Raw genomic sequence first — 25,186 nt, 5'->3', positions numbered from 1 at the left:
ACATTATTTTTTGTATTTAAATTTATATTGTTATTATATATATACAATTTTGGTTTAGGCAACCTTTGATTATGTGGTAGTTTGTTCTAGTTTTTTTTATGAGTTTTTATTTTTGCTTTTTTACTATGTTTTTCGTGAAGTTAATTGATAAAATAAAATATTATTTTTCATTGATTATCTGTACAAGTTTTGCTTATGATTTTACTTGCATATTAGGTTAATCTTTTTTGAGTTTAAATGTTTAATTAATCTTGACTCTTGAGGTTTACTTCAGGAATTTTGGTCAAGCCCTTGATCACGTTCTATGTTATCAGGATGTGCTACCTCTTGAACTCAAAATTTGATATAATATTAGAGCCATCTATTTATATTCAATGTCCTTTATTTTCTTAAGAAGGAAAATAGGATAACTTCATTTAGGTTACACATAAATATTATCATTATATCCTATTTATCATAGTTAAGTATGTTTTTATATGTTTTATTATATTTTATTAATACAAAATGATGCCTCTTATATAACTCTTTGTTTATATATTTTTATATGCTTTATTTTATTTTATTTATACAAAATGACGCCAAAGAGAAAAAATGCTACTCGTACGTGCATAGACAGTGACTTAAAACTATTAAGGCCCTGTTTGGGGCCACTTATTTCATGCGGCGCGGCGCCAAACCACGTTGCCATTTTTTTTTTATTTAGTTTCGGCATTTTCTCGCGACGTGTTGCGAAGTTCAGTGGAACGCGGTTTGCAGGTTTGACCCAATGGCCCGCGTTTCCTATCATACAACGGGTGTTGCGGGCAGCTCCAGTTACTACCCTACGCCCTCGCGGCACTTCGCCCTCCCCCTTCTCACGACTGAGCCTCTCCTTCCCCTTTCCCGTGGCTGAGCCTCTCCTCACACATTCTTGCGCTGAGCTTCTCCCTCCCCGGTCGTCTCCTTCTGTTCGGTCCGTGGTCGGTGCCTCGTGTTAGGTTGGATCCTTTCCTCTCCTTCAGAATCCATAATTCTCTTTGAACTTTTCTCTGGCATTACGATTTTGGGTTTGGTTGTCCTCTAGCTGGTCCTCAAATGATTGGCCTATTTTTGTTGGTTTTTCGATTATTTTATCGATTGATTTTCAACTGGGGTAGTTTCACTTTTGACTGGTTTTCGATTGGGGTGTGTAGTTCTATGATTAGTGTGCTTGTTGCTGATTGGGGTGATGACTGCGGTTGGGGTACTGGCTGTGCTGCGATATGGCTGTGGGTTCTCTGGTTTTGGTGTGGTTGTTATTTGGGATGCTGTTTGTGGTTATGTAGCTGTGGTGGTGGCTGTTGTGAAGAGGTGCTGGTTGTGGATGGGTGGTGACTGTGCTGTGATGTGGTTGTGGGCTCTATGAGCGTGATGGTGATTGTAGTTTCAGATGCTAGCTGTGATTGGGGTGCTGGTTGTGCTATGATGTAATTGTGGGTTCTAAGATTTTGCTGGTGGATGTTGTTTTAGATGTTGGTTGTGGTTATGTAGTTGTGGTGGTGGCTATTATAAGGGAGTGTTGAATGTGTTGTGATGTGACTGTGAGTTTTATGGGTGTGGTGGCGGCTGTTGTTTGAGATGCTAACTGTGGTTGGAGTGGTTGGGGTGCTGACTATGCTATGATGTGGTTGTGGGTTCTATGGTTCTGGTGGTGGCTGTTGTTTGGGATGCTGGTTGTGGTGGTGGCTATTGTAAGGAGGTGCTGGTTGTGCTGTGATGTGGCTGTGGGTTCTATGATTTTGGTGGAATTACTTTTTGGGATGCTAGCTGTGGTTATATGGTTGGGGTGGTGGCTGTTGTAAAGGGGTGTTAGTTGTGTTGTGATGTGGTTGTGGGTTCTATCGATACTGTGGTGGTTGTTTGGAATGCTGGCTGTGGTTGGGGGGTCTGCTGTGATGTGATGTGGCTCAGGATTCTATGGTTTTGGTGGTGGATGTTGTTTGGAATGTTGGATGTGGTTATGTAGCTGTGATGGTGGCTGTTGTAAGGGGTTGGGATTCGGGTGCAGGCTGTGTTGTGATGTGATTGTGGGTTCTATGGGTGTGATGGTGGTTGTTCTTTGGAATGTTGGTTGTGGTTGGGGGCGTCGGTTGTGCTGTGATGTGGTTCTGGGCTATATAGTTTTGGTGGTGGTTGTTCTTCATGATGCTGGTTGTGGTCATGTAATTGTGGTGGTGGTTGTTGTAAGGGGTTGTTGGTTGTGTTGTGATGTGGTTATGAGTTCTATGGGTGTGGTGGTGGTTGAGGGTGTTTGGGATGCTGACAGTGGTTGGGGTGTCGGCTCTGGTTGGGATGCTCGTTGTGGGTTCTATGATTTTTGTGGTGGCTGCTATTTGGGATGCTGGTTATGGTTCTATGGTTGTGGTGGCGTCTGTTGTAAGGGGGTGCCAGTTTTGGTTGTTGTGGTGTTGGCTATGATTAGGTGCTGGCTATGCTGTGATGTGATTGTGGGTTTTATGGGTGTGGTGGTGGTTGTTATTTGGGATGTTGGTTGTGGTTGGGGTATCGGCTGTGTTGTGATGTGATTGTGGGTTCTATGATTTTGGTGGTCGTCGTTGTTTGGGATGCTGGCTATGATTATAGAATTGTAGTGGTGAATGTTGTAAGAGGGTGTTGGGTGTTGGTTGTGCTATGATGTGGTTGTGGGTTCTATGGGTGTTGTGGTGGCTATTGTTTGGGATGCTGACTATGGTTGGGGTGTCGGCTATGCTGTGATGTGACTCTGGGTTCTATGGTTTTGATGGTGGCTGTAGTTCAGAATGCTGGCTGCGGTTATGTAGTTGTAGTGGTGGCTACTGTAAGGGGTGTTGGTCGTGCTATGATGTGGTTGTGGGCTCTATAGGTGTGGTGGTGGTTGTTGTTTGGCATGTTGGTTGTGGTTTGGGTGTCGGCTATGTTGTAATGTGGGTGTGGGTTCTATGATATTGGTGGTGGCTGTTGTTCGAAATGTTGGTTCTAGTTATGTAATTGTAGTGGTGGTTGTTGTAAAAGGGTATAAGTTTGACAGCAATTGAACTTTATATTTTACGGCAATTGAACTTTATAATTTTGGTGGTATTTCTTCTTTGTTTAATACTAGTTGTACTTTATTTCTTTTATTCAAAATCATTTGTACTTTACATTTTATGTTGATTGTTTGAACTTTTTACGTTATTTGTAAGTGTTATTTTTTTTTCTATTTGCATTTCACTTATATTTATTTTGGTGGGTTTGAGAGCTAAATGATGAGACATTTGACATCAAGGGTACTTTTGAATGGTTTGTTAGTCATTGTTTGTTGGTGTCACATGTCAAATCCTAATGAAGACAACCAAGCTCCTCTCATCTTTTCAGCGATATGGTTTTTGAGTGTCTCATGGATGACCTTTTTTGGTGATATGCATAAGTGACAGACACGAGCTTGATTTTACGGGGTTAAAGACAACTGATACGCCTAAAATTTAGACACATTTTTATACATATTTTTGAGATATTGCACTTTAATGGAAGTTATTTTTGTGTTTTTCTTTCAGGTACAGGTAAAAAGGTGAAAATTTCTTAAAGAAGTGAAAATTGATCAAACTTGGAGCAAATAGGTGAAAAATGTGCAAAAATGTTTTAGTGCCTAAGCGCCGGGTAAACAGAGAAGGCCGCGCCTAAGCGCTAGAGGCCCCGCGCTTAAGCGCCAGTGGCAGCTATTGAATGAGTAAATTCAGTTTTTGCAAATTTTGAAGTTTTTGAGGCACATATTAGTTTAATAGATGGTTATAACCACCATGAACGAAAATTATTGTGAAAGGATGCATCTCTTGGGGAAATACATCGAATCAAGACACATTTTGAAGAGATATCAAGATACCTTTTGGAGAATTATAAAAGAAGAAAGATTGGGACTTTAAATGAGGTCCTGAAAGTACTGTAAAGGTTTTGAAAGTTCAAAAATTGGGGAGTTAGTTGGAGAGATTTTCAGGATTTTCAGGCACCACATAGGCACCACATATTTATCCTTTTTATTTTAGTTTTATATTGAGAGTGTTGAAAAGGAGAAGAGATTAAAAGAAACTTCAAGAGTTTGGTGGAGGACTTCAGATAAATTTTTATCTTTTCTTTTAGACTACTTTTGGTTTTAATTTAGATTTTTTATTGATTTGACAATGATTTCTGCTTTTAAACTAAAGTGTAGTTTTGTTTTCTCCATAAATTCTGAGTAGTTTTTCTTATCTTTCTTCTTAAAATGATAAGTAATTAAGTGTTGGATGGAAGTTGTGGAGAGTATTGATCTTTAATATTGGAAGAAGTTGTGATGATTTAAATTCATGTACTTCATTTGTTGATTTGACCAATCAAGATGTTAAAATTTGTTGTGAGAACATGTAAGAACCGGGCTAGTATTGTCTCAGTCAACAATTGGAAAGAATCACATGAGGTTTTATGAATGAGAATGTAGTTCATATGATTGAGTGCAAATAAATAGGAAAATATTCATTGAAGGGTGTAGAGTTAAAAAACTTTAAAGTGACAGATTAAAGCCCCCGCCTTGGTTTATTGTTTTAGGTTCTGATAAAAAATGTTAGCCCCCAGGTGGAGGGAATCGAGGGAACTCTAGAGTGAGAGCTAGTATCTTCCCTGCCTGGCCGGTCTTCAGAATTATTCAAAATTTAAATTAGCCAATGTTCTTTATAGCAACCTCTAGTAAGGGTAAGGAATATTATTGCTCCTATTTGCATACTTTCACAACAGAATTCATATACTTATTATTGATTCGTGATAAGAAGAAAAATATTTTCATATTTAGTGTTTTTCTTCTACAAAAACTCAAGTTATCTAAAAACTCAAGTTATCTATTTAAGTTTGTACTATTTTTGTCAAAATATTAAAATTACTAAAAATATTTAAATTTTCTTTACCACGAAAGCGTCTTTAGTTTAAATAATTATCTTTTTAAAAATAGAAAATTTTCTAAAAAGTGCATATTGAATATCTTCCCCATGGGTTCGATATTTAGGTCTTAATAAAAAATTCATATATTATTTGATAACGATACGTATACTTGCGTAATATCCCAATATATATAAATTAAAAGTTAAATTCTTATTTTTCCTCAGGGTCAATTTTTTGGTTTTGTTGCAATATAAGTGAAAAATATAATTAAAATTATTGTTATATTGTTGCATATAAACATTTATCGGGGATCAACACCCAAGATCCCTTTTCTTACATGATCTTTTGTCTTCTTTTAGTGATAAATTCGTAATGACAAACTTTTTGATTGATATACTGAGTTCTCTGAGACGTCACACCTGCAAAAAACTATAATTACTTCTTTTATCAATTTGTACTTATTTATTTTGTGCAGTTCCTGTTTATTTTTGTTTCTTGTATAATTGATATTGATTGTTTTGGGTTTTTTATGCTATTTGTAAGTGTATTTTCTTTCCATTTCTATTTCATTTATTTTTCTTTTTGTGGGTTTGAGAGGTCAATGACAAGACATTTGAATTTAAAGGTTCTTCTGAATGACATATTAATCACTGTTGGTTGGTGCACATGTGAAATCCTGATAAAAGCAACCAAATTCCTCTCTTCTTTTCGGTGACAAGGTTTATGAGGATATTCTGGATGGTTTTTTTTAGTGATATACAAATGTGACAGACACAAGCTTGGTTTTCCGTGGGTTAAAGGCAACCAAGAATCCTTTTTCTTACAAGATCTATTGTCTTCTTATAGTGAAAAATTCATTTGTTGGTATACTGAGTTCTCTGAGACCTCACACCTGCAAAAAAACTGTAAGTAATTACTTCGTTTAGCAATTTCAACTTCTATTATGATTAATGGAATGTATTTTGTAGCATTCGGGAAATATGAGCTCCAGGATTTTAAGGGCCTCCCGCCGATTGCTCAATCAATGCGGGCTTCAGACTTCTCTACTTATGTCACGTTAGACACATAGCTACGGGAGGCATTTCTACAATTGCCAGCAGAGAATCACATAGAAGTGTGAATTCTTCCGGTGGGCAGACAGTCCGGCAAATTCCATTGCAGACAGTGATCAGAAATGAATAACATCTCCGGAGGACGACGTAATATTATTAAATGTAATTTTAATAGTTTTTCTTTTTTAGCAATCTTGATATCCACTATTAAGTAACATGTATATCTTATTTTTTTGTACTGTTCTTATGGCGTTGGGGTATTTTGTATATCCACTATTAGCAATCTTGATATCCACTATTAAGTAAGGTGTAGTTCTCAAATATCAAATATATATATGACTATGACAGTTCTGTTACAAACAACATTACTACATAGAAGTAGAATGGTCATTTATCTAGAAATAACTGTCTCGCAACTGTTTTCAAATCATAGAAAAAAAAAACAGCCAGCCAGATTATTCACAGCAGCTTCCTGAGGCAACTGCTACGCAACAACTTATTGATAAGCTGCAGCTGCTCCAAACAGACCCCAAGTCATTTATGTTCCTAGGGGTCCCAAGTTCGATAATCACCATTGTGCTACAACTTAAATAATTAAAAATTACTAACTCAAAGTCGGTCCTCTTTGAGAAGATTACTAATGTTATCGTTCAAATTACGCAATATAATTTAAAGATTTTATTACAAATAAAATTATGTTTTACAATTAAAATTGCATATATAATTAAGATATATTTTAGTAATGATGAAGTTAAAAGTATAGATAGTTAATAAATTCAAATATAAAATAGTACGTAAAATTTTAAGATTTATTTAATATTATTAGAAAATATAATTTATACTTGTAAGAAATTTAAAATATAAAATTTATGCTCAAAGATTTAGCACAAAAGAATTTTAATTTCATATTTTGCTTAGCTTCATTAAATTTGGGGGGAATATTAATAACTAATTTCTTAAATTTTCCTTTTTTTGGCATTTAAATTTTATATATTTTGAAATGAATACAAATACAAAGAACTATAATTTTATTAAAAGTAATTTTCATGAAATTAATGTTACATGTAGATATTATAAAAGCTAAAATCTTACATATTAAAACATAGTTAATAGCATAAAAAAATTGATTTTATTATAAAATTTAATAAAGTTAACATGGAATAAAAATGATGAGGATTGCAAACCCTCATCAAAATTTGTCTCCATGCATGTCTTCATATAAATTTCATACACATAATTCATGCAAAAATCTCTAAAACCTATATGAATTGAAGCATATAAAATTTTTATATCCCATATTTATTGTCACTTGTACAAACTTCATTCTCCAAACCAAGTATTTTTTATGTATATATTGATATATATTGATAAATATGAGAAAAAAAATATGACTCTTTTCATATAATAAAGAGATTATAAAATAATGGTAATGATGAAGTGCAAAAAAAAATCATAATCCTGCTTTTTATTATCAATTTTTTCAGTCTTTAAAAATTGGTATTATTTATTAGATCCATTCACTTTATTTACCTTTTATTAACACAAGTTATGTAGCATTATATGTTTAGTTAATAATGAAGAAGATTTTGATGCATCTATTTGTCTTGTTTAAAATTTATTATTTGTGGATTATTTGGAGGTTATAATTAAAATTATTAGTCGATATCTATAAAAATAAGAAAATCATAAAATTATTTAATTGAAATATTTAAAAATATTTTTTTTATGAACAATTTTTGAAAATATTATTTCATGATATGAGTAACTTTTTAAAGAAATAATTATGCTTAAAAGAGCTTAAGAAGTCACTTATATTTATATCTTAAATAAGTAAATAGTTTTCATAGGAAAAATAATGAAAATAATAAAATATATCCTAAATAAAATGGATTGTCTTCCATAAATAGTCTATTATTATACTATATTAAGTTATTTGTGAATTATAAAATATATTTATTGTAAAAAAATTAGGCAAAATATCAAATTTAAAAAAAATGAATAATTAATTAATTTTTTTTAAAAATATTTTTATAGTATTTCTAAGAATGTTATTTGATATAAAAATTAAGAGTTGTTTTACATGTAGGAAAATCTCACAAGAACAAATATTACAATAGATTTATATATATATATATATATATATATATATAATACAATTTTTCATGCATAGGTTTAAAACCATTAAGGTGCTATGTATGTAAATATGAAAATATGTAAATACATATTTTTAAGATTAAACGTATCATATAAACATTTTTTAAGACTCTTTTACCGTTCTTTTTTTCTCTTTCTTTGGCTTGAGGAAGAATATTAGAAAATATTTATCTACTATTAAACATGTGACTTGGAGCATCACGCTCATTCATATAAAATAAATTTACATCAAGTGCATCCATTTCTCAATTAAAATCAAATTAACCTATTATTATGTTATCTAGCTTACAAAAAATAGTTATTGTGTCCATAAACAAGACATACTAATGATGTACATATGCCTGATACACTTAACTCTATTCTCATTAGCAGAGTTTGATACGAAGTGGCTATAAACTGGCTATCCACTTATTATGCTACTATAGATGACCATAAGGGGAGAGTAAACTCATATACACTTCATACAACACCTTTTAATTTTAACAATATTAGATGAGAAATATACTGTATGGTATTAAAAATTAGAAGCATTAAGATGATCGCCTATAAATTATTTAGTCAACTTGCTCACATATACTAATAAAAGATACTGTGCCCTTGATTTCAGAATTTACTGAAATATTTCTTGATGGTTTGCTTGGCTAATACCTGATTGTATTATCAAAGTCACCATAGATTTACTACTCCCAGATATCATTCCAATTTTCAGAACATTGCATCATATGACAACTATTAAACTCAAAGTGCTCATGGTGCAGTTACAGAAACTACTTGGCAAATGATTTATAAGACTGAGCATTTCACCATGAAGAGCACCGATTTTGTTCAGAAATGAAATGATGATATCAGCTTATGCATTAACTGCAAAGTCCTGAATAAAGAAATTTTGAAGAATAAATATAATTATCCTTTACATCAAATAGGCATCTATTTGATCAATTAGAATGTTATTTCGTGTTTTCAAAATTGACCCTCAATTTGGGTACCGATATTGACAATCAAGAATGATAATGTGATTAAGACTATTTTTTAATCCAATTATGATCATTATAGATTTCAAACGATGTTGTTTGGATTGATTAATGCACATGTTGCTTTTATGGAACATATGAATAGAGTTTATAAATCTTATTTAGATTATGTTTTATTTTGTTTATTGATGATATTTTGATCTACTCTAAGAGGATATGCCCAACATTTTAGAGCAATGTTGAATAAGCTCTATGCAAAATTTCATTAGTGCAAGTTTTGACTTTGAGATGCGTTCCTTAGGTGCATTATTAGTAGACCTAAATTTTTTTCAGGATCCTAATAGAACTAGGGCATAATGGATTGGCCAAAACTGAGCACTATTATAAGGAATTATAATTTTTTTGGCTTGACTAGCTTTATTAGGAGCTTTATTGAAGTTTTTTTCTATTTTGGATGGTGTTTTGTGGTGATATGCATATGTGACACATACGTGTTTGGTATTACGTAGGTTAAAGACAATCAAGAACCCTTTTTTATAAGGTCTACTATTCTCATGTAGTGATAGATTTGTTGGTTTATATATTGAGTTCTCTGAGACATCACAACTGCATAAAGAACTATAATTTTCTTGGCTTGGCTAGCTTTTTTACTTGGAGCTTTGCTGAAATTTTTTTTAGTATTTCTATATCGTTGACTATGTTGGCAAAAAAATTCATCAAATAAGTGCAGTTTGACGCTTGTAATAAAAGTTTTTTAAAACTTAAGAATTGATTAGTGTTGAGTTCTATTCTAATCATTCCTTCTAGCCCCAATGATTTCGAATCATCTTATACAACAAGGCAGAGTGGCATCTTATGCTTCTAAACAGCAAAGGTAGAGAAGAGAAATTATCAACTTATAAATTGGAGTTGGTCGCACTTTTTTTGCATTGAAGATCTCAGAACATTATCTATGTTGTAATCATTTTTAGATTTTTACTGATTATAAAAGTTTGAAATCTATTCTTATGCAGTGGATTTAAGTATTTGAAAGGATATGGTTTATTGATTTAGTATTATCTCGGTAAAACTAATATAATTATAGATGTTTTAACCATGATATCTCTAACAACTTTAGCTTGAGATAGTACTTCATAAAAAAAATTCTATCATATATCACAGCCATTCAACCAAGGCTGTCAGATTAGATCCATGCTACTCTGATGAAAAATGTTGAATTAATCCAGCTTAGAGAACAAGTTCAAAATTGATTGAAAAATAGTTCACTATTGATAGTGCAGGTGTGTTGCGGACTATGAATCAATTGTGACATAAATTAAGAATTTGATAGAAGATATTACAAGAAGCACAAAACACTCCATATTTTATGCATTCAGAGAGTATAAAAATGCATCAAAATCATAAGGAACTATTGTGATGAGCTACAATGTAAATAATGTGATAGATTTATAACTAAATGTTTTTGTCAAAGATTTAAGGCTGAACAGTAAAGACTCGGCGAACTATTGCAAGCTGTTTTTATTCCATAGTTAAAGTAGGAGGATATTGCAAAAAATTTTGTAGTTGGTTTTCCTGAATTGAAACAACATCATAATACAAATTGAATAATGTTTAACAAGCTTATAAAGTATGTTCATTTTTTACCAATCAAGCGCACAAGATCTACCAAGTGGAAAGGCGAACAAAAATCACCATGAATAATATTTATTTGATTTCATGTAATATCAACCATTATTGTGTCTGAATGAGGTAAATGGTTATTTTTAGACTATGGAATAAAGTGCAATGGGTTTTGGATGTGAAGTTAAACATTCAACAGTAAGCTTCTCTTTTAGAAAGAAAGTTGGTTCAAGTATACTACTTTGAACTTAAAAGATTTGTAGAGAAGGGCATTGTTTACTTCAAAGCTAGGTAGGAGGAATACATTAACTCACAGAATTCGCCAATTATAACTGTTTTCAAGCTCTCATCGGCATAACGCAATAGGAGGCTCTTTATAGTAGAAAGTTTAGAACCATTTTATGTTGTTTAAGGTTGGTGAGAGGAAATCTTAGGATCTCAATTAAGCTACTAAGTTGATCCATCTAATTTGAGAATGATAACATTTGATTCATGAGCACCTAGAAAGATAATTTGACCCCTAGCATAGAAAGATTGAGTTTGTAATCATTAGAACTTTTTATTTTAATATTTTATTTTTTTGAGGATTTACTTATGCATAGAGTTATAGATTTAGCAAGAGTAAAGAAGCTTAAAATCTGCATCGTTGGACCTTTTTAGATGACTGAGAGTGTTGTTATAGTTTCTTATCGTTCAATTCCAACTTTGAGACTTGTTAGTATGCACAACATTCTTTCATCTCTCCTTATTATGTTATTACATGCATGATGCTTATGTTACATTGGTGCCAAACCAAAAGGCAATTTAATCATTTGTGCGCCTAAAGGCAATGTAATCATTTGTCATTTCTTATTATTTAGTATAAATAGAGTTAATATGTTTAGGGTTGGAGTTATGCATGAGATTGAGACTTGTATCTTATTCTTAGAGTTTGGGAGAGATTTCCTACCTTTCAAATTATAGGAATTATGAGAGATTGCCTACCCTTCGTATTGTTGGTGCTTATATTTATATTCGTCTTGAGTGTTTGATGTTATTGTAATAAAATATATATTTGCACTATTTTTTTGCGTAAAAAATCAATTTGATTTCTATCAAATTGGTATCAGAACAATCGATCTATGGGAAACAAATGACGATCGATGTGATCGACGTTTACAGAGTTCTTGATCAAGATTAAGAACCATGGGATTGCAACAAACAATGTCTCCTTCACAAAGGGAATGATGGATTGCATGCAGGAGTCCGTGATTCATGTGATCTGGGAAACGACTGTCAGGATTGTGTGATACAAGCAATAAATCATAACTAGAAGCAAAGCGATCAAGCAGAAGTAATGTTGAAATCACAACATACAGGGACACGTGACTGTCGTGATTGGAGCTAACTGGGAAGGTCTTTGTCGATACAATTGTGATAATCACTAACTAGCAGTGAAGTTGGGATCAAATCTTATAGGCGTCAAAGATATTTCAGGAGTTTGAGCAGAGGGATGGAAGCTTTTTCCATTTTTGATATTTTTACCATGGTGAGCTCCAAAAATGATGGAGTAAGCAGGGTCAAGACTTAAGAGGATTGAAGAAGATTTTTGTGTAGTAGCTAATACCATCATTGATCCGCTTTAACTCCCCATAGGCTGGTCTAAGGAGTCATGACTTAGGTGTCATGTGTTGAATGGCTTGACTAACTGTGTCTTTTTGCTTTTAGTCTTTTAGTGTTTGTTTTAGGCATTAATTAATTTAATATAATTTAATTTTTTTTAATCATGTAATGTCATGGTAGGTTATTTGAATCATAGGTTCACCCCTAGGGTCGAGCCATGTGTAATGGGTCATGTGGGTGATCCATGGGGTTGGTTCATGAGGGATGAGCCATGCCTAGACCTAAGTTTGAGATTTTCTGATTAAGCCTAGCCTTAGGCAATTTGGTTAGCGCATAAAGATTAGGCCTAGTGGGCCTTCATAATTAGCTTAACTGAATAATTAGGTTAATTCTTAACGTTGCCTCCTTAATTTAATTTTGATTTTTAAATGATTTTGGTCATAACACTTTATATCGATTTTGATTTTATTTCCATAGATTTAGTTGTTTATTAATTGATTTGATTATTTGATTCAAGTTAATTGAGGGTCCAATTGGACTTTGGTGAATTTTGATGATTCTAAATTTTAGGGTTAAGTTGATGTGTCCAAGACTTACGTTAATTTTAGGGTTGGTTTTTGGAAAAATTAGGTGAGGCCAAAGTTTAATTTTGGCGACCCACCCCTCACTTTCGTTTGAATTTTGATGTAATGGAATTTTTAGGGCTTTTAGGGTAATGTGATTAGATATAAAATCCTTGCTTGGCCTAGGACTAGCCTCATGCTTAATGGCCTTGTCTTAGGTTAAAGGGAATTTATGGGAGAGCCAATGAGTTATTAGGGGGATCCCTAGGACTAGGCTCTAGGGGTAGCTTAAGTCAATTTTCACCTATAGGATTCAACTTGGGCTTCTATCAGTTTAAAAATTGAATCATCCCAACAAAATATTGGGGATTTGGGCTTAACTTTTGAAACCTTGAGTGAATGTAGAATTGGTTTGAAGTTCTATGTAGGTGAGTTCCATCTCTAGGCATTTAAGAGGGTTGCTAGAAAACCCTAAAACTATATCCAGGCTTCTATAGAGAGAAAAGAGGTCCTCATAAAAGTGAAGTCAACATATCTCCTAATTTTTTTTATAGGTAAGAGAGAGCTTACCAAGAATATAGGATTGTTTTGTCTTGTTGAGCTAAACCGCCAAGTCGGTTTGATCGAGAAAATTTATTTATGAATTGAAAAGCTTTAAATTCTCAAAAATGCTAAAAGACTACTTTCTCATCTAAATAAACCCTTGATATTTATGAATAAAAATAAGCATTTAAATTTAATAAATAATCATGAGATGACAAATAATTTGAATGAATCTAAAGAAGATCAAAATCTAATTGGAGAAGAAAGCTCCTAAATTTATAAGTTTGCAAGAGAAGTTAAGCTAAATATGATTTTCTTAAAATTTGGGAGGGCAAGAGCCACCCCCTTGAATCCATCATTGATTAGGGAGATAATGATGGTTTAGTTTGTTCATCCCATTCTACTCAATATTTTAACATTTTTTTGACATGCAAGATTGTTATTAATTTTAAAAATTCTAATGAACTCCATAATTATAAACTGTATTATTGCATGCAAACTCATTTTATCCTTTCCAGAACATTAGAGATTTATCCCTTCTATCATCTGTTGGACCAAATTTGTTTTTTATGAATGTTTATTATATTCGTGGCATGAATCAGAATTTGTTTTAACTTGTCAAATGATGGATAAAATTTTCTTATAATGTTTAACCCTCACAATGTGAGAATTTTGCAAGCACTAATATTATAGTAAACTCATCAGTAGAGAGAGTTCTTATTTTGACAAATCTCTATAAGATAACATTACTCATAACATGCCTATAGATATGTAATATAAGAAATGATCTTCCTCAATGAAAAGCGAACACTAGAGTTGTATATATTAGTTGCTGATAAATAAACTTCTTTCAAAGATAATAATGGTGATTGGAGACCCTTTGATGGGTTAGGTTGCAAGATTCAGCTATGAATGTTTAATTTGAGCTATGAGGAAATTTTCTAAGATCCATATTGTCATGGTGAAAGATTTAGAAAGGTGTGATAAAAAAAATTCATGAAGAGTCTATTTTGAGATAATTTGGGCCAAATTGAAATATTATTTTAAGGGATGGATTTTTAATGGTGTAAAAGGCTTAAGTTTATTGTGGATGCCTGGTTTATAATGCCCGTTTGGGATCTAGGGAATACATGATGAGATTTGAAGGCTTTTGAAGATGTTTTAAGGTGTGGGGGATATTAATAGGTTTCAACTTGCCCCAGTTTAACCGAGAGATTCATGGCGAAGATTGGAGTCTTAGAGCACTTATTAGAGGAGTAACAAAACCTTAAAAAGATAAGAATAACTAATTATTCTTACAAAGTAAAAATAAAAACTTGAAGCCACCAAGCACAAGATTAATGCTTAGAGAATTTATTTAACATGTATGAGAGTTAAAATTAAAATATTATGATGTATTTTAGCTCGCTTATATAGGTTTTACAGAGCACTTGGAACTATCTTTATTTCAAACATAAAGTAGGGAAAATTTTAGAAGAAAACGGTCACGCCCGACCGCTTAATGAAGATTGAAATTCAATAAAAAACATTACTTTTTTTTTTCATTCTAATATAATTTCCATAAATGGCTGTCTAAAATTTCTCAGAAGTTGAAAATAGAATTTCAACAGTGATAATTTAAAATTACATTAAGATATTTCACAACTATTCTCTTGTTACAAGCCTTGATTAGGCTTTTGCATTTGTTTGTAGAAGATACCATCCATTCAACTTCTCTTTTATGATTTATTTTACTTGATATTCAGCTCCTGTTCTATAAATCCATCTCTACCATCAAGAATACACTCTTTAGAGATACAATCTTTGTTGTTGGCGTATAAATTATAAGAATCAAACTGCACCAAATATATTATGTTGCCACGTAACAGTAGGGGAGAATCGAATTAACTAATGTTGGTTTGCCAGAAAGAACATTTAATCGAATTGTTTTTTAAATGGAGATGGAAGGGGATGCTGCCAAACTTCACTAGAGAGAGTATGTGTGTGCGCGCGCACGCAAAAACAAAAAAGGGAATGTGTGTGTGTGTGAGAGAGAGAGATAGAGAGAGCACGTGAAGAGGGTTGAAGCCAAATGCAAGTAAGGGCGGCATGTCGAGTAGGGCGCAAGCAATTTAGAGCAAGAGGCAAGCAGATGATCAGCAGAAGAGCTTGCGTGTGAGGGTGGCAAATTCAGCAAGTCAGGTGAAAAAACTCATAACATGTGAGAGGGGAGATGAACCTATACAAACCAATCAAAGAGAGAACTAGAGAAAATATTGCACTTGTTGAACAACTCAAACTTGTAATCAAACATCAAATGAACTCATATGCGTGCCATGAGTAGGACTGTAGATGAATCAATGCACTTAATGAACAACTTAAACTTGGCTTTCATATTAGTTCAAATTAGTAAATAAATAAGTTTTTAAAAACTAAAAAGTTAAATGAAGCCAATTTGAACATTAATCAAACTTGTTTATTAATATTCACGGACATGCTTGTATGTTGTTCAATAAATAACTTGTTAAATACTTCGTACTAATATGATAAATTGTTTAAATAAAATTTAATTAACTAAAATTTAATTAATAATAGTAGATTATAAATTAAAATCAATATGCATATAAATTTAATGCATTTTCTTCATATCAATGAACTAGTTTATTAATACTTTCATTGTATGAGTTTAACATATTTGAAATGAATTTTATAGATTTATATGTTTAATATCTTTAATTTATGCAGCATTTTTTATAGATAAATATTAAATAACGTGAAAATAAAAATAAAATGAACTATATAAAATACCTGTAAGTACATTTTAATTGACAAGATTTACTCTTTTATAATAGTATCTAATGACAATAAAATACTAGTGCATTTAAACTTTAAAAAAAAAAACTAATATTGAAGTATCTTAAACGATACATTTTAGATGGTGCTCTTACGACATATGCAATATGTAAAATGCTACATATAAGTATGATATGGTTCTTATTATACACTTAAATTATTTGAATTTTTAACATTTTCATCTTTGAATAAATAAACTATCAAAATTATTTTATATAAATTAATTAAATTAAACAAACAAATTTATTATATTTCTCAACTCCTTTACGCTACCATAACTTTAGAAATATAAGTATCAATTGAGTTATTGATAACTCATAATGATTTTAAATTAGCATTTTTAGGTAGTTTTATGATAAAAAGAGAAGCCATTTATAAACAATGTCATCAAATGAGAGAAAAGTGTTTATATTAATAGCTGTTTTACTTTTTAATATACTTCAAATTTTATTCACAAGTGACTCTCTTTTGATTAATAGAGGAAGAATAACTTAAATTTAATTTTTTTCTCGGATTATTTGTTCCCAATTGATAATTCGACATATATCTTGCTTTTGTGAGGGCATTAGGTTAAGAAAATTTACAAGTATTTTTTATTGGATAATAAATTATATATACCATTAATGAATTATATATACCATTAAGACTTTGGAGGGAAGTGACTATATATATTAGCTTAGCATTCATTTTCTTATCATTTTATTTTATCATAATTAAATTTTCCTCAATCCTTTTGAAACCTTTATTAATGAATTCCTTAAAATTTCAAAGATACACATGACTTTCTCCAGGAGTTTCATGATGAATGGAGGCTAAAAAAAATGGTCGGGTGAACTTATGTCCTATATTTAACCAATAATAATATCTTGCAAAATTGCTTTTGCCAGCTTTATCAAGTTTGAAGTGATTTGTAAGGAAAAATTACGTAGCCATTATTTAAAAAAAAGTTCTAACCTTTCAATTTTTCCTTTCAAGCTTTGCTCTCCTATCAAATTTGTAAAAAGCCTTTTTGTACGTAGTTTAGGTGGCTGAATTTGGCAATAGATACTCAGTTAAAGGTGTCTAGATATTCTTTAAAGTTAATGATATGATACTGAAAGACTTAAAGTGGTATAACGAAAAAAAAAACCAAGACTAGTCCAACTTAGACTAACATGGAAGATCACCATAGGAAATGTGTTTTAAATAGTGCAAAATGCTAAAATTTATGGTCATTAACTATTTTAGGATGTTAGCATGTGATGTTGAGTAAGTCATAAAATTTAGTGGAGTTTAAGGAGTTGCTGAGGTTTAGAAAATAAGGCACTAATTTGGCCAAGAGCCTCAAAGGGAGGATTTTGGGTGGATGTATGATGTTGGTTGTTGGTTTGTAATTAGATGTGGAGGATGTTTATAAAGTCGATAAAGCAGTGTGGAGAGTTTAAATCAAGTTTAGAGAGGTGTACACAATAGCATTAAGAAAATAAAGATAATCACATATTCTCATTAAAAGAAAGGCTTAAACTTGAAGCCACCAAACACCAAATAAATGACAAGATTTTTTCTCAATAGATATTTGATTCCTAAGTAAAATATTATAATGCATATGCACCATTCCTCTTTATAGACTTTACAAGTCTCTTAAACTGCCTTAATTTCATACAAAAGATATAAATAAAATTTTAGAAGGTAAAGCAAGGGCCTGACAAAATTAAGAAGAAAATAATCTGTGAAAAATGTATATATATTTTTTTAAAATTCCATAAAAACTTTCATAATTGCCCATCTAAACTTTGCTCTAAGGTAAAAAAAAAAATAATAATAATAATTTAAATATTATATTAAAATAATTCTTTATGGAGATCTTAATTGCAAGGGCTGATTGAACTTTAACCCTTGCTCTTGTAATTGGACAGTGGGCTGATTTTATCATATGGCGAAGGCCATCCATTCAATCTTGAAAATAGAATCTACTATTCTATAAAAGTTACATTGTTCTCTTTTATGATTTTAGCTTCAAAAAGGGCTTCTATTCCGCATTAATGAGTGGGATCAAACATAATCAATCTTTCATGTTGATTAATACAAATGTATTAAGAGTAGCTCAGCATGATTTTCTTGTACTAATATGCAAAATGTTCTTCCTTACAATAATGATTTATCTAGGCATACCTCTAGATATACCCAGGTTTACTTATGAAGCACAAACTAAAAATTTCAAAAAAAAAAAATCCATTAGCTCAAAGCCTTCGTATAGGATTTACTACCAGGTAAAAATATCTCTTTTTTGGGAGGGCCGCTTAATGAATATAGTTTCCATTGAATGTATAGTGTAACTAGCTGATTTGAAAAAAATTAAACCTTGTGGTTTTCACAAATCCTCTTATTACTACAATTTGATTGATGCATTGTTCCTTGTTTTATTAGAAAAAACAAATTCATGAGCATAAAGATAGAAGGAGAGGTGAATATGATCGTAGATATGCAACACAAATCGGTCAATTTTCGACAAGGAAAGGTTTGCGACATAAAAAAGAGCAAGGACAATGCAAATCATGCATTTGTTATTTGCACAATTGCATAAGGATTTGAAGGTAAAACTTCCGTGGGTTTAATACATAGCTATGTAGGACAATTTCTTAAATCTAAGAACAACACTGCCAACCACAGACCATCCTTTGTTCCACTACTATGAATGTTATTAAGGGTTGTTTACTTTAACACCTCCTATCTAAATGTTCATGAATCATAGCAAACCAACTAACCAAAACAATCTAGAACAATTCCAATTAAATTTCATTGTATATTATTTATGCATCATTGATTAGGAATTTTAAATTGATACATATAGCACTACAAAAATTACGTTTATGTTAAACAAATTTATCAATCCACTCGTTCTACCAAACATAATGATCAGCATTAAAAAGCCAAAAAATCACTAATACATACTGTCATATTTGCCACATCCTATTTCATATCACTATGGTTTAATTTTATAATCAAGCTTTATGGTTCAACTAGCAACAAAAAAATTGATAAAGAAAACTCGATATGAATCTGATCTCATAAAAGCAAAATTACCAATTGTAAGCATTCAGAGGTTGAATCAAAATCATTAAGAACTATAGTTCTAGTCGACGGCAATCATACCTCCTTCATAAAACTCAAGTACTTGTTTTTAATTTAAGTATTGCAAACTCGAATAATAGTATACTTGTTATGTAAAAAACAATTTTTTTTCAAATAACAATATCATTTATAAAATAAATGTATGGATTCAATATTAATTATCTTAATTCGATTCTATAAATAATAGAGTTATGATAATAATTTGTTGTTTATTTTTGCCATTAGAAGTCGCCAAGTCTGATCATCTTGTTCTCTTCAAACTAAGAATTGACTATTATTTCTCAAAAAATCACAGTACCAGTTTTAAGTTACTTGCCACATTTTTTTAAATAAAGCGACTAAAGATTTCATTTTTATTTTGGTCACCTTCTTAAATTTTTAAATTTTAAGAAAATTTCAAAGAAAATTTCAAGAAAATTTCAGTAAAAGAAAGTTTTTTTTTTTTTTTTAAATTCTACAATTTAGTTTTTAACATCACCTTTTCGAAGAGTGACTATTGATGGCGACTGAAAGTATATGACTAAAATGACAACACATGCAGTTCACCATTTTACAAGACATCATTTCAAGAAAAAAGAGAGACTGTAATTTAAAAAAAAAAATGTGTTATTAAAAAATAATACTTTCAGTGAACCAAACTATGCACTATCAGGTCCAAACCAAAGGAAAAAGCTTTATAAAATGAATTTTCTATAACAAGAAATAATTGTAGAAAGATGTGGTTTCAAATCCCATATAAATGTACAGCACTAGTTAGGTAGAGCAGTATTGAAGCTTTAAAAAATAAAGACAAGCAATCACAATTCCAATATATTCTTCTCTCAAATTCCAAGCTTTCAAACAAAAATGATCATTTCATCCACCACTACAAGACAGATGCTCATCATATCCAGCATTTATGACATGTAAACTAAAATTATATTTCACGGAATCTTCATTTACTCCAACAGGTAAATATATAGATTTATAGCAATTGCAGTAAATATATAGATTTACAAAAATGATAAGCAAAGGCAGTTCATTAGTTTGACTTAGTAAGAGCTCGATATATTTATCGTGCAAAGTTCATGTACTTCTGTTAAGCCCATGAAATATACTACAAAACTAAGGAAAAGCTTAAAAATCATAATGAAATATAGATATTTACAAACTTTCTTTCCTACAATTGGATCAGCTTGGCAATAAACTAGCCAAAAAAATAGCAAGTTTTTATGCTTTAAATTTGCTCAAGGAAATAATGAAGAGTTAATCAAAAGAAAATGTTTGAAAACAGACCCTATATATCACTAGGTGCATTAAGGCCAGCAACCACAAGTTGGAAACTGAAGTCAGGGAGAGAGACATTACAGGCCCGATTAGAACAGAATCCGATGTTGTTATCACTGCACTGTGTGCTCCATTCAGAAAGTAGAAAGACAAGAAAAGAAGGAAAAAAAGGATGAGAGGAATCAATGAAAGATTACTTTCAAAAACTGGGAGATAATTATTCCCATTGAAACCCTAAACCCCTAAAGAAAACATGTCAGAAGCTCAGAACCTAAAAAGCTAACTCCATTGTCTTATAGCGCGTCCACGTGTCCCTCCTCCTGTGCTCTCCTTCTCCAAGATAATGGCATGCTATCCCCATCATGCAGATAAATGCTTGTTTGTCAAATGCCCAGCGCTAATCACATTAATATTGTGAATCTCGATATCTGATATATTGAATATCTTTTTAACTATATATATATAATCAAACTATTCAAAAAAAAAAAATGAATGTTATGAAATTTTGGTTATTTATGAATATAATAATGAAGATTTCAACAATTTATTTGATACAGAAGAAGATTTTCCGGACAAAGACTTGCGGGAAAGACGGGAGACCTTCTTCTCCACACTGATATTATAGCCTGACACACAAGGCCCGTACGCCTATTGTGTTTTGGCCCATCTTCCAAACTGAAACCCTAACTCCTCCTGCCTCTTTTCTAATAGCAGAAAAAAAAAAAAAAACTCCACTGTTGCACTTTATAAAACCAATGTGGGAAGAAATTAAACACTAGCGCGCCACATATTGATTCAGAGACTTTAATAGCTTTGCCTTCTCACGTGCAGAATCATATCCAAGTATGCGTAGAATAGAGATACAGATAGGAAAAATAAAAAGAAAAGTATGAATGAGTTATCATTACCAGTAGAGAAGTGGAAGCTCATGGAGCTGAGATCAGTAATAGAGCTGAGTTGAGACTCCGCCTTTCGAAGAAAATCAGCTGCTTCTTCAAACGGCTTCGACAGCTCTTCCTTATACTTCACCAGAATATCATAGTATGCTTCCTTTCGAGAAATCAACCATAAATTAATAAAAAAAAAACAGTTTTTAAGGAAAAAGATATTAATTTCCAGGCAATTAAACGAATTTATGAATCAAAATCATTCTTTTAAGAAAGAATTGGAGAGGGAAATTAAATGAGCTCATGAATCATCACCATGAACTGGTCGAGCTCAGGGTCGGCGGTGGGGAAATTTCGGCCGCCGCCGGACCGTAACTGGAGATCTTCGGTGACGGCGGAGAGACGCGCCGCCACTTCCGGCGGAGCGCCGAGCTTGTGGCAGTCAGCGTAGGCGGCTACGAGGTTGGGATAGTGAGGATGAGCCATGATTCTAGCTTTCACTTCCGGCAGTGAAGGGGGCGGAGGTAAACTCGCTCCAGCGAAGGCTGCCTTGTTTTTTATGAGATGAGATGATGATGACGACGATGGCTGAGTAGTGATAATTGATGGGAACTCAAAATCGTCCATTTAAAATAAAAATATGAGAATTGGGGAAGAAGAGGAGGAGAGGTTGGAGATAGGGAGAGAAATTGACCAGAGAAAGGAAGAGGAGGGGAAGAGAGAGAAAAGGTGTGGATGTCAAATCATGTAGAGGGTACGATTATATGTAAAATCTGTGTTTGTTTAGGACCTTTATAGTTTTTTTTTTCTTTATCTGATAATCTTTGTGGTTGTTTCTAAAACGGTTGTATTAACAATATTTTTTTGGTGTTTAAATACATACTCAACTCTCTTGTAATTAAATATTTAATTATGTAAATTTTAATTTTAATTTTAATTTTTAGAGGACGTTAATCTCTCGACAAGCAATTAAAAATACAATCATTTTAATTTTTAAATAATAAATAAATAAAATTAAAATTAAATTTTGAAGAGAAAATAAAAAAATACATAAAATTTGAGTAAATCTTTCATTTTCCGATTATTATAATTTAGCGTATTTAATTATATAAATCAATAAAAGTTATAACTAATTAAAAATACACTGCAAATTGTAAGATAAAAATGTTAAGAAAATTATCTTATCTCGTAACTCTGAAAAAAATAGAATTTTCAAGGAAAATTTATTTAAAATATTTTGATCAAATTTCAATAATAATTAGGTTTAAGCATCTTAATATTTAAAAAAAATAAACTAAATAAATAATCATTTATGTATATATTATATTAAAATTAATTAATAACGTTTAGAAGATTATCACGAATATAATGATTTGTTTTTTCAATAGCTTTTTTAACGTTAATCATATTTTAATACATCAAATTTTGTTTTCTAAATTATTTATTAAGCACAGGTAAATAAAAAAGTGATTTAAAAAAGAATATTATAGGACGTTTAAAAACGCGATGGGAGAGGGCACTCTTTAAGATAAGGAAGAGAGCGATTTAATTTTGATTAGCTGTCTCTGTACGGGAATATTGTTCTTAATTTACTGCACTAAGTACGATCCCATTAGATTAAGGTTTTATTTAATAACATTATACTGTTTGATAGTGCGGTGGGAATAATTATAAAAAAACAAAACAAAACAAAAACAAAAAAGAAAGAAAAAGGAAAAGGAGAGGGAAGACGTTAAGCGCGTTTTGCTTTGCAATAATAGTTATCACCTAATTAGCTTTGACAAAAAAATTTATAGTTTTGAGATTATTTGAAATAAATGTAAAGTAAATTAAATTTAGTTTGCTTTATAGATTAATTAACATTTGAGTTAGATTATTCATTAAAAAATGCATAAATATGCAACCTTGAGTGATATACATATAATAAATTTAATTTTAGTTTAAGCTCTTAAGTAAAAGTTAAAAAGATATTAAATTATATCAAATGACAAAAGCCAAACAAAGAGAAGAAGTTGAGAAAAAAATTAAGAGTATGAAAATTAAGTTAAAGAAAAAGTGAGAATAAGGATGTTAGTATCATAATTTATCCCCTACTCTGAATTATCATGCGAAGAGAAAAAAATATATTCAAAGACATATATGTAACAGGGGAGATGCATGTGTCATGCATAATGTAATGAATATTCATTATAGCAATAGTTGGTAGGTTAGGCAATGAGGGAAAAGAGGATTCATTGTTGACATGAACTAGGCCAATGAAATGATTAGTATGAGGCAATGTAATTGATTCTTTGAATAGAAAATTGTTTGTAGTTTAATGTTGCATTTTCAAATAACTTAATTATTTCTCACATGCACTGAGGTTGAATATGGCAAGATAGATGGCATCAAAATTACATTCAAATAAAATTATAAACAACCGATGTTAAAAATTTTCACATAAGTATATTTTACGTCAGTAAAGCAAATTTTTTTTAAAAAAACTGATATTTATGAAAAATAACGGAGAATAATTGTTGGTGAAATTTTGGCAGCTAGAAGTAAACTTTTCGAGTCATTGAATCATTTAGTACCCACAAACTAAAGAATAAATAAGTGTTTTTGTCACAGAAAAATTATTCATCCTAATCAAAGTTATCATATTGTTTGAAATCATGGTCAATTTATTTTATAAAACACAAAAGAGTTTTACTTCTTTTAGTTATGAAAATGATTTGAAAGCACCCCCCCCCCCCCCCCCCACTTAGTTATGCCTATTTGATATTCTTATGAATTTCAAGTTGTGAAAATAAAAAAATTATATCCAAAACTTAATTAGAGACACATATATTATATGAGTGCCTTAAAGGAATTGAAATATAATTTGAATCAAGGGAGTGGACCTTAAGGAGACCATTGTTTCAATTAATGTGTGGATCCAATAAGAATTGAAAAGGGAGGGCTTGGTGGAGGAAAGGATATTTTTTCATAATAAATTTTTTATTAGAAACATATGCACTTTCACTTATAGAGAAGTAATAAATATAATGATAGGTTGAATTTTAAAAATCTAATCTACGATAACTTATAAATGATAGAAAAATGACTTCCACGTGATTTATTTGCAAAGGAGAATGTGTATTAGCACTTTTATGAATTTGAAATCTCTCAAATATGATCACAAAACAATGGGCTTATCTCCAATAGGGTTTTTTTTTTTTTTACTTTTTTTGGAAAAGTACACATTAACACAAATTTTAAGAATTTTTCAAAAATGATTTCATGTTAGTTCTCATTTTACTAGCTCATCAAGATAAAATTTTTAAATTTTCATCAAAAGACTAACTCAACTAAATTTTAAGTAATAAAATGTTAAAGGAAAAGGTTAAAGCTAAATAAATTCAGGCAATGTGGTTTGTAAAATGAAAACTCAAGCAAGTACATGGATTAATTTTTTTTACAAAAAGACATCTTATCCATATTAGATAAAATATAGTGATGGCAACCTTGGATATGCTTATGCATCTAAAAGTAGTTCCAAAATAATTGATAAATCAAATAAACAATAAGGTGAGATCATTACATTTAGTACAATCAAATTGGGGTACCAATTGAAATTCCACAATATAAATCATTAACATGTAACCTCTACTTAAAATTAGCATAATAATCATCCCCATAATAAATTATAACAAAAATATATTTGGGATTTAAAATTCTACATAAAA

At 31.2% G+C, this 25,186-nt stretch overlaps 1 protein-coding gene across 2 annotated transcripts in view; it reads right to left on the bottom strand.

The window, feature by feature from the left end:
* The window catches only part of LOC110031974 (homeotic protein knotted-1-like), a 39,967-nt gene extending 17,741 nt beyond the window's left edge, over positions 1 to 22,226 (bottom strand). For both annotated transcript variants that reach the window (XM_020735446.1, XM_020735447.1), the window contains exons 1-2: positions 21,795 to 22,226; positions 21,501 to 21,642 (exon numbers count right to left, since the gene is read on the bottom strand). In XM_020735446.1, coding sequence (XP_020591105.1) covers positions 21,501 to 21,642; positions 21,795 to 22,106 — 454 coding nt within the window. In that variant the 5' untranslated portion in view covers positions 22,107 to 22,226. The remainder of the gene's footprint in view (positions 1 to 21,500; positions 21,643 to 21,794) is intronic.
* Between the last annotated feature and the right edge of the window lie 2,960 nt (positions 22,227 to 25,186).

This window comes from Phalaenopsis equestris, unplaced genomic scaffold, assembly GCF_001263595.1.
Source record: "Phalaenopsis equestris unplaced genomic scaffold, ASM126359v1 Scaffold000873, whole genome shotgun sequence".
Taxonomy (NCBI): domain Eukaryota; kingdom Viridiplantae; phylum Streptophyta; class Magnoliopsida; order Asparagales; family Orchidaceae; genus Phalaenopsis; species Phalaenopsis equestris.
The sequence above is the reverse complement of the archived record's forward strand: the minus strand, read 5'-3'. Positions and strand labels throughout refer to the sequence as shown.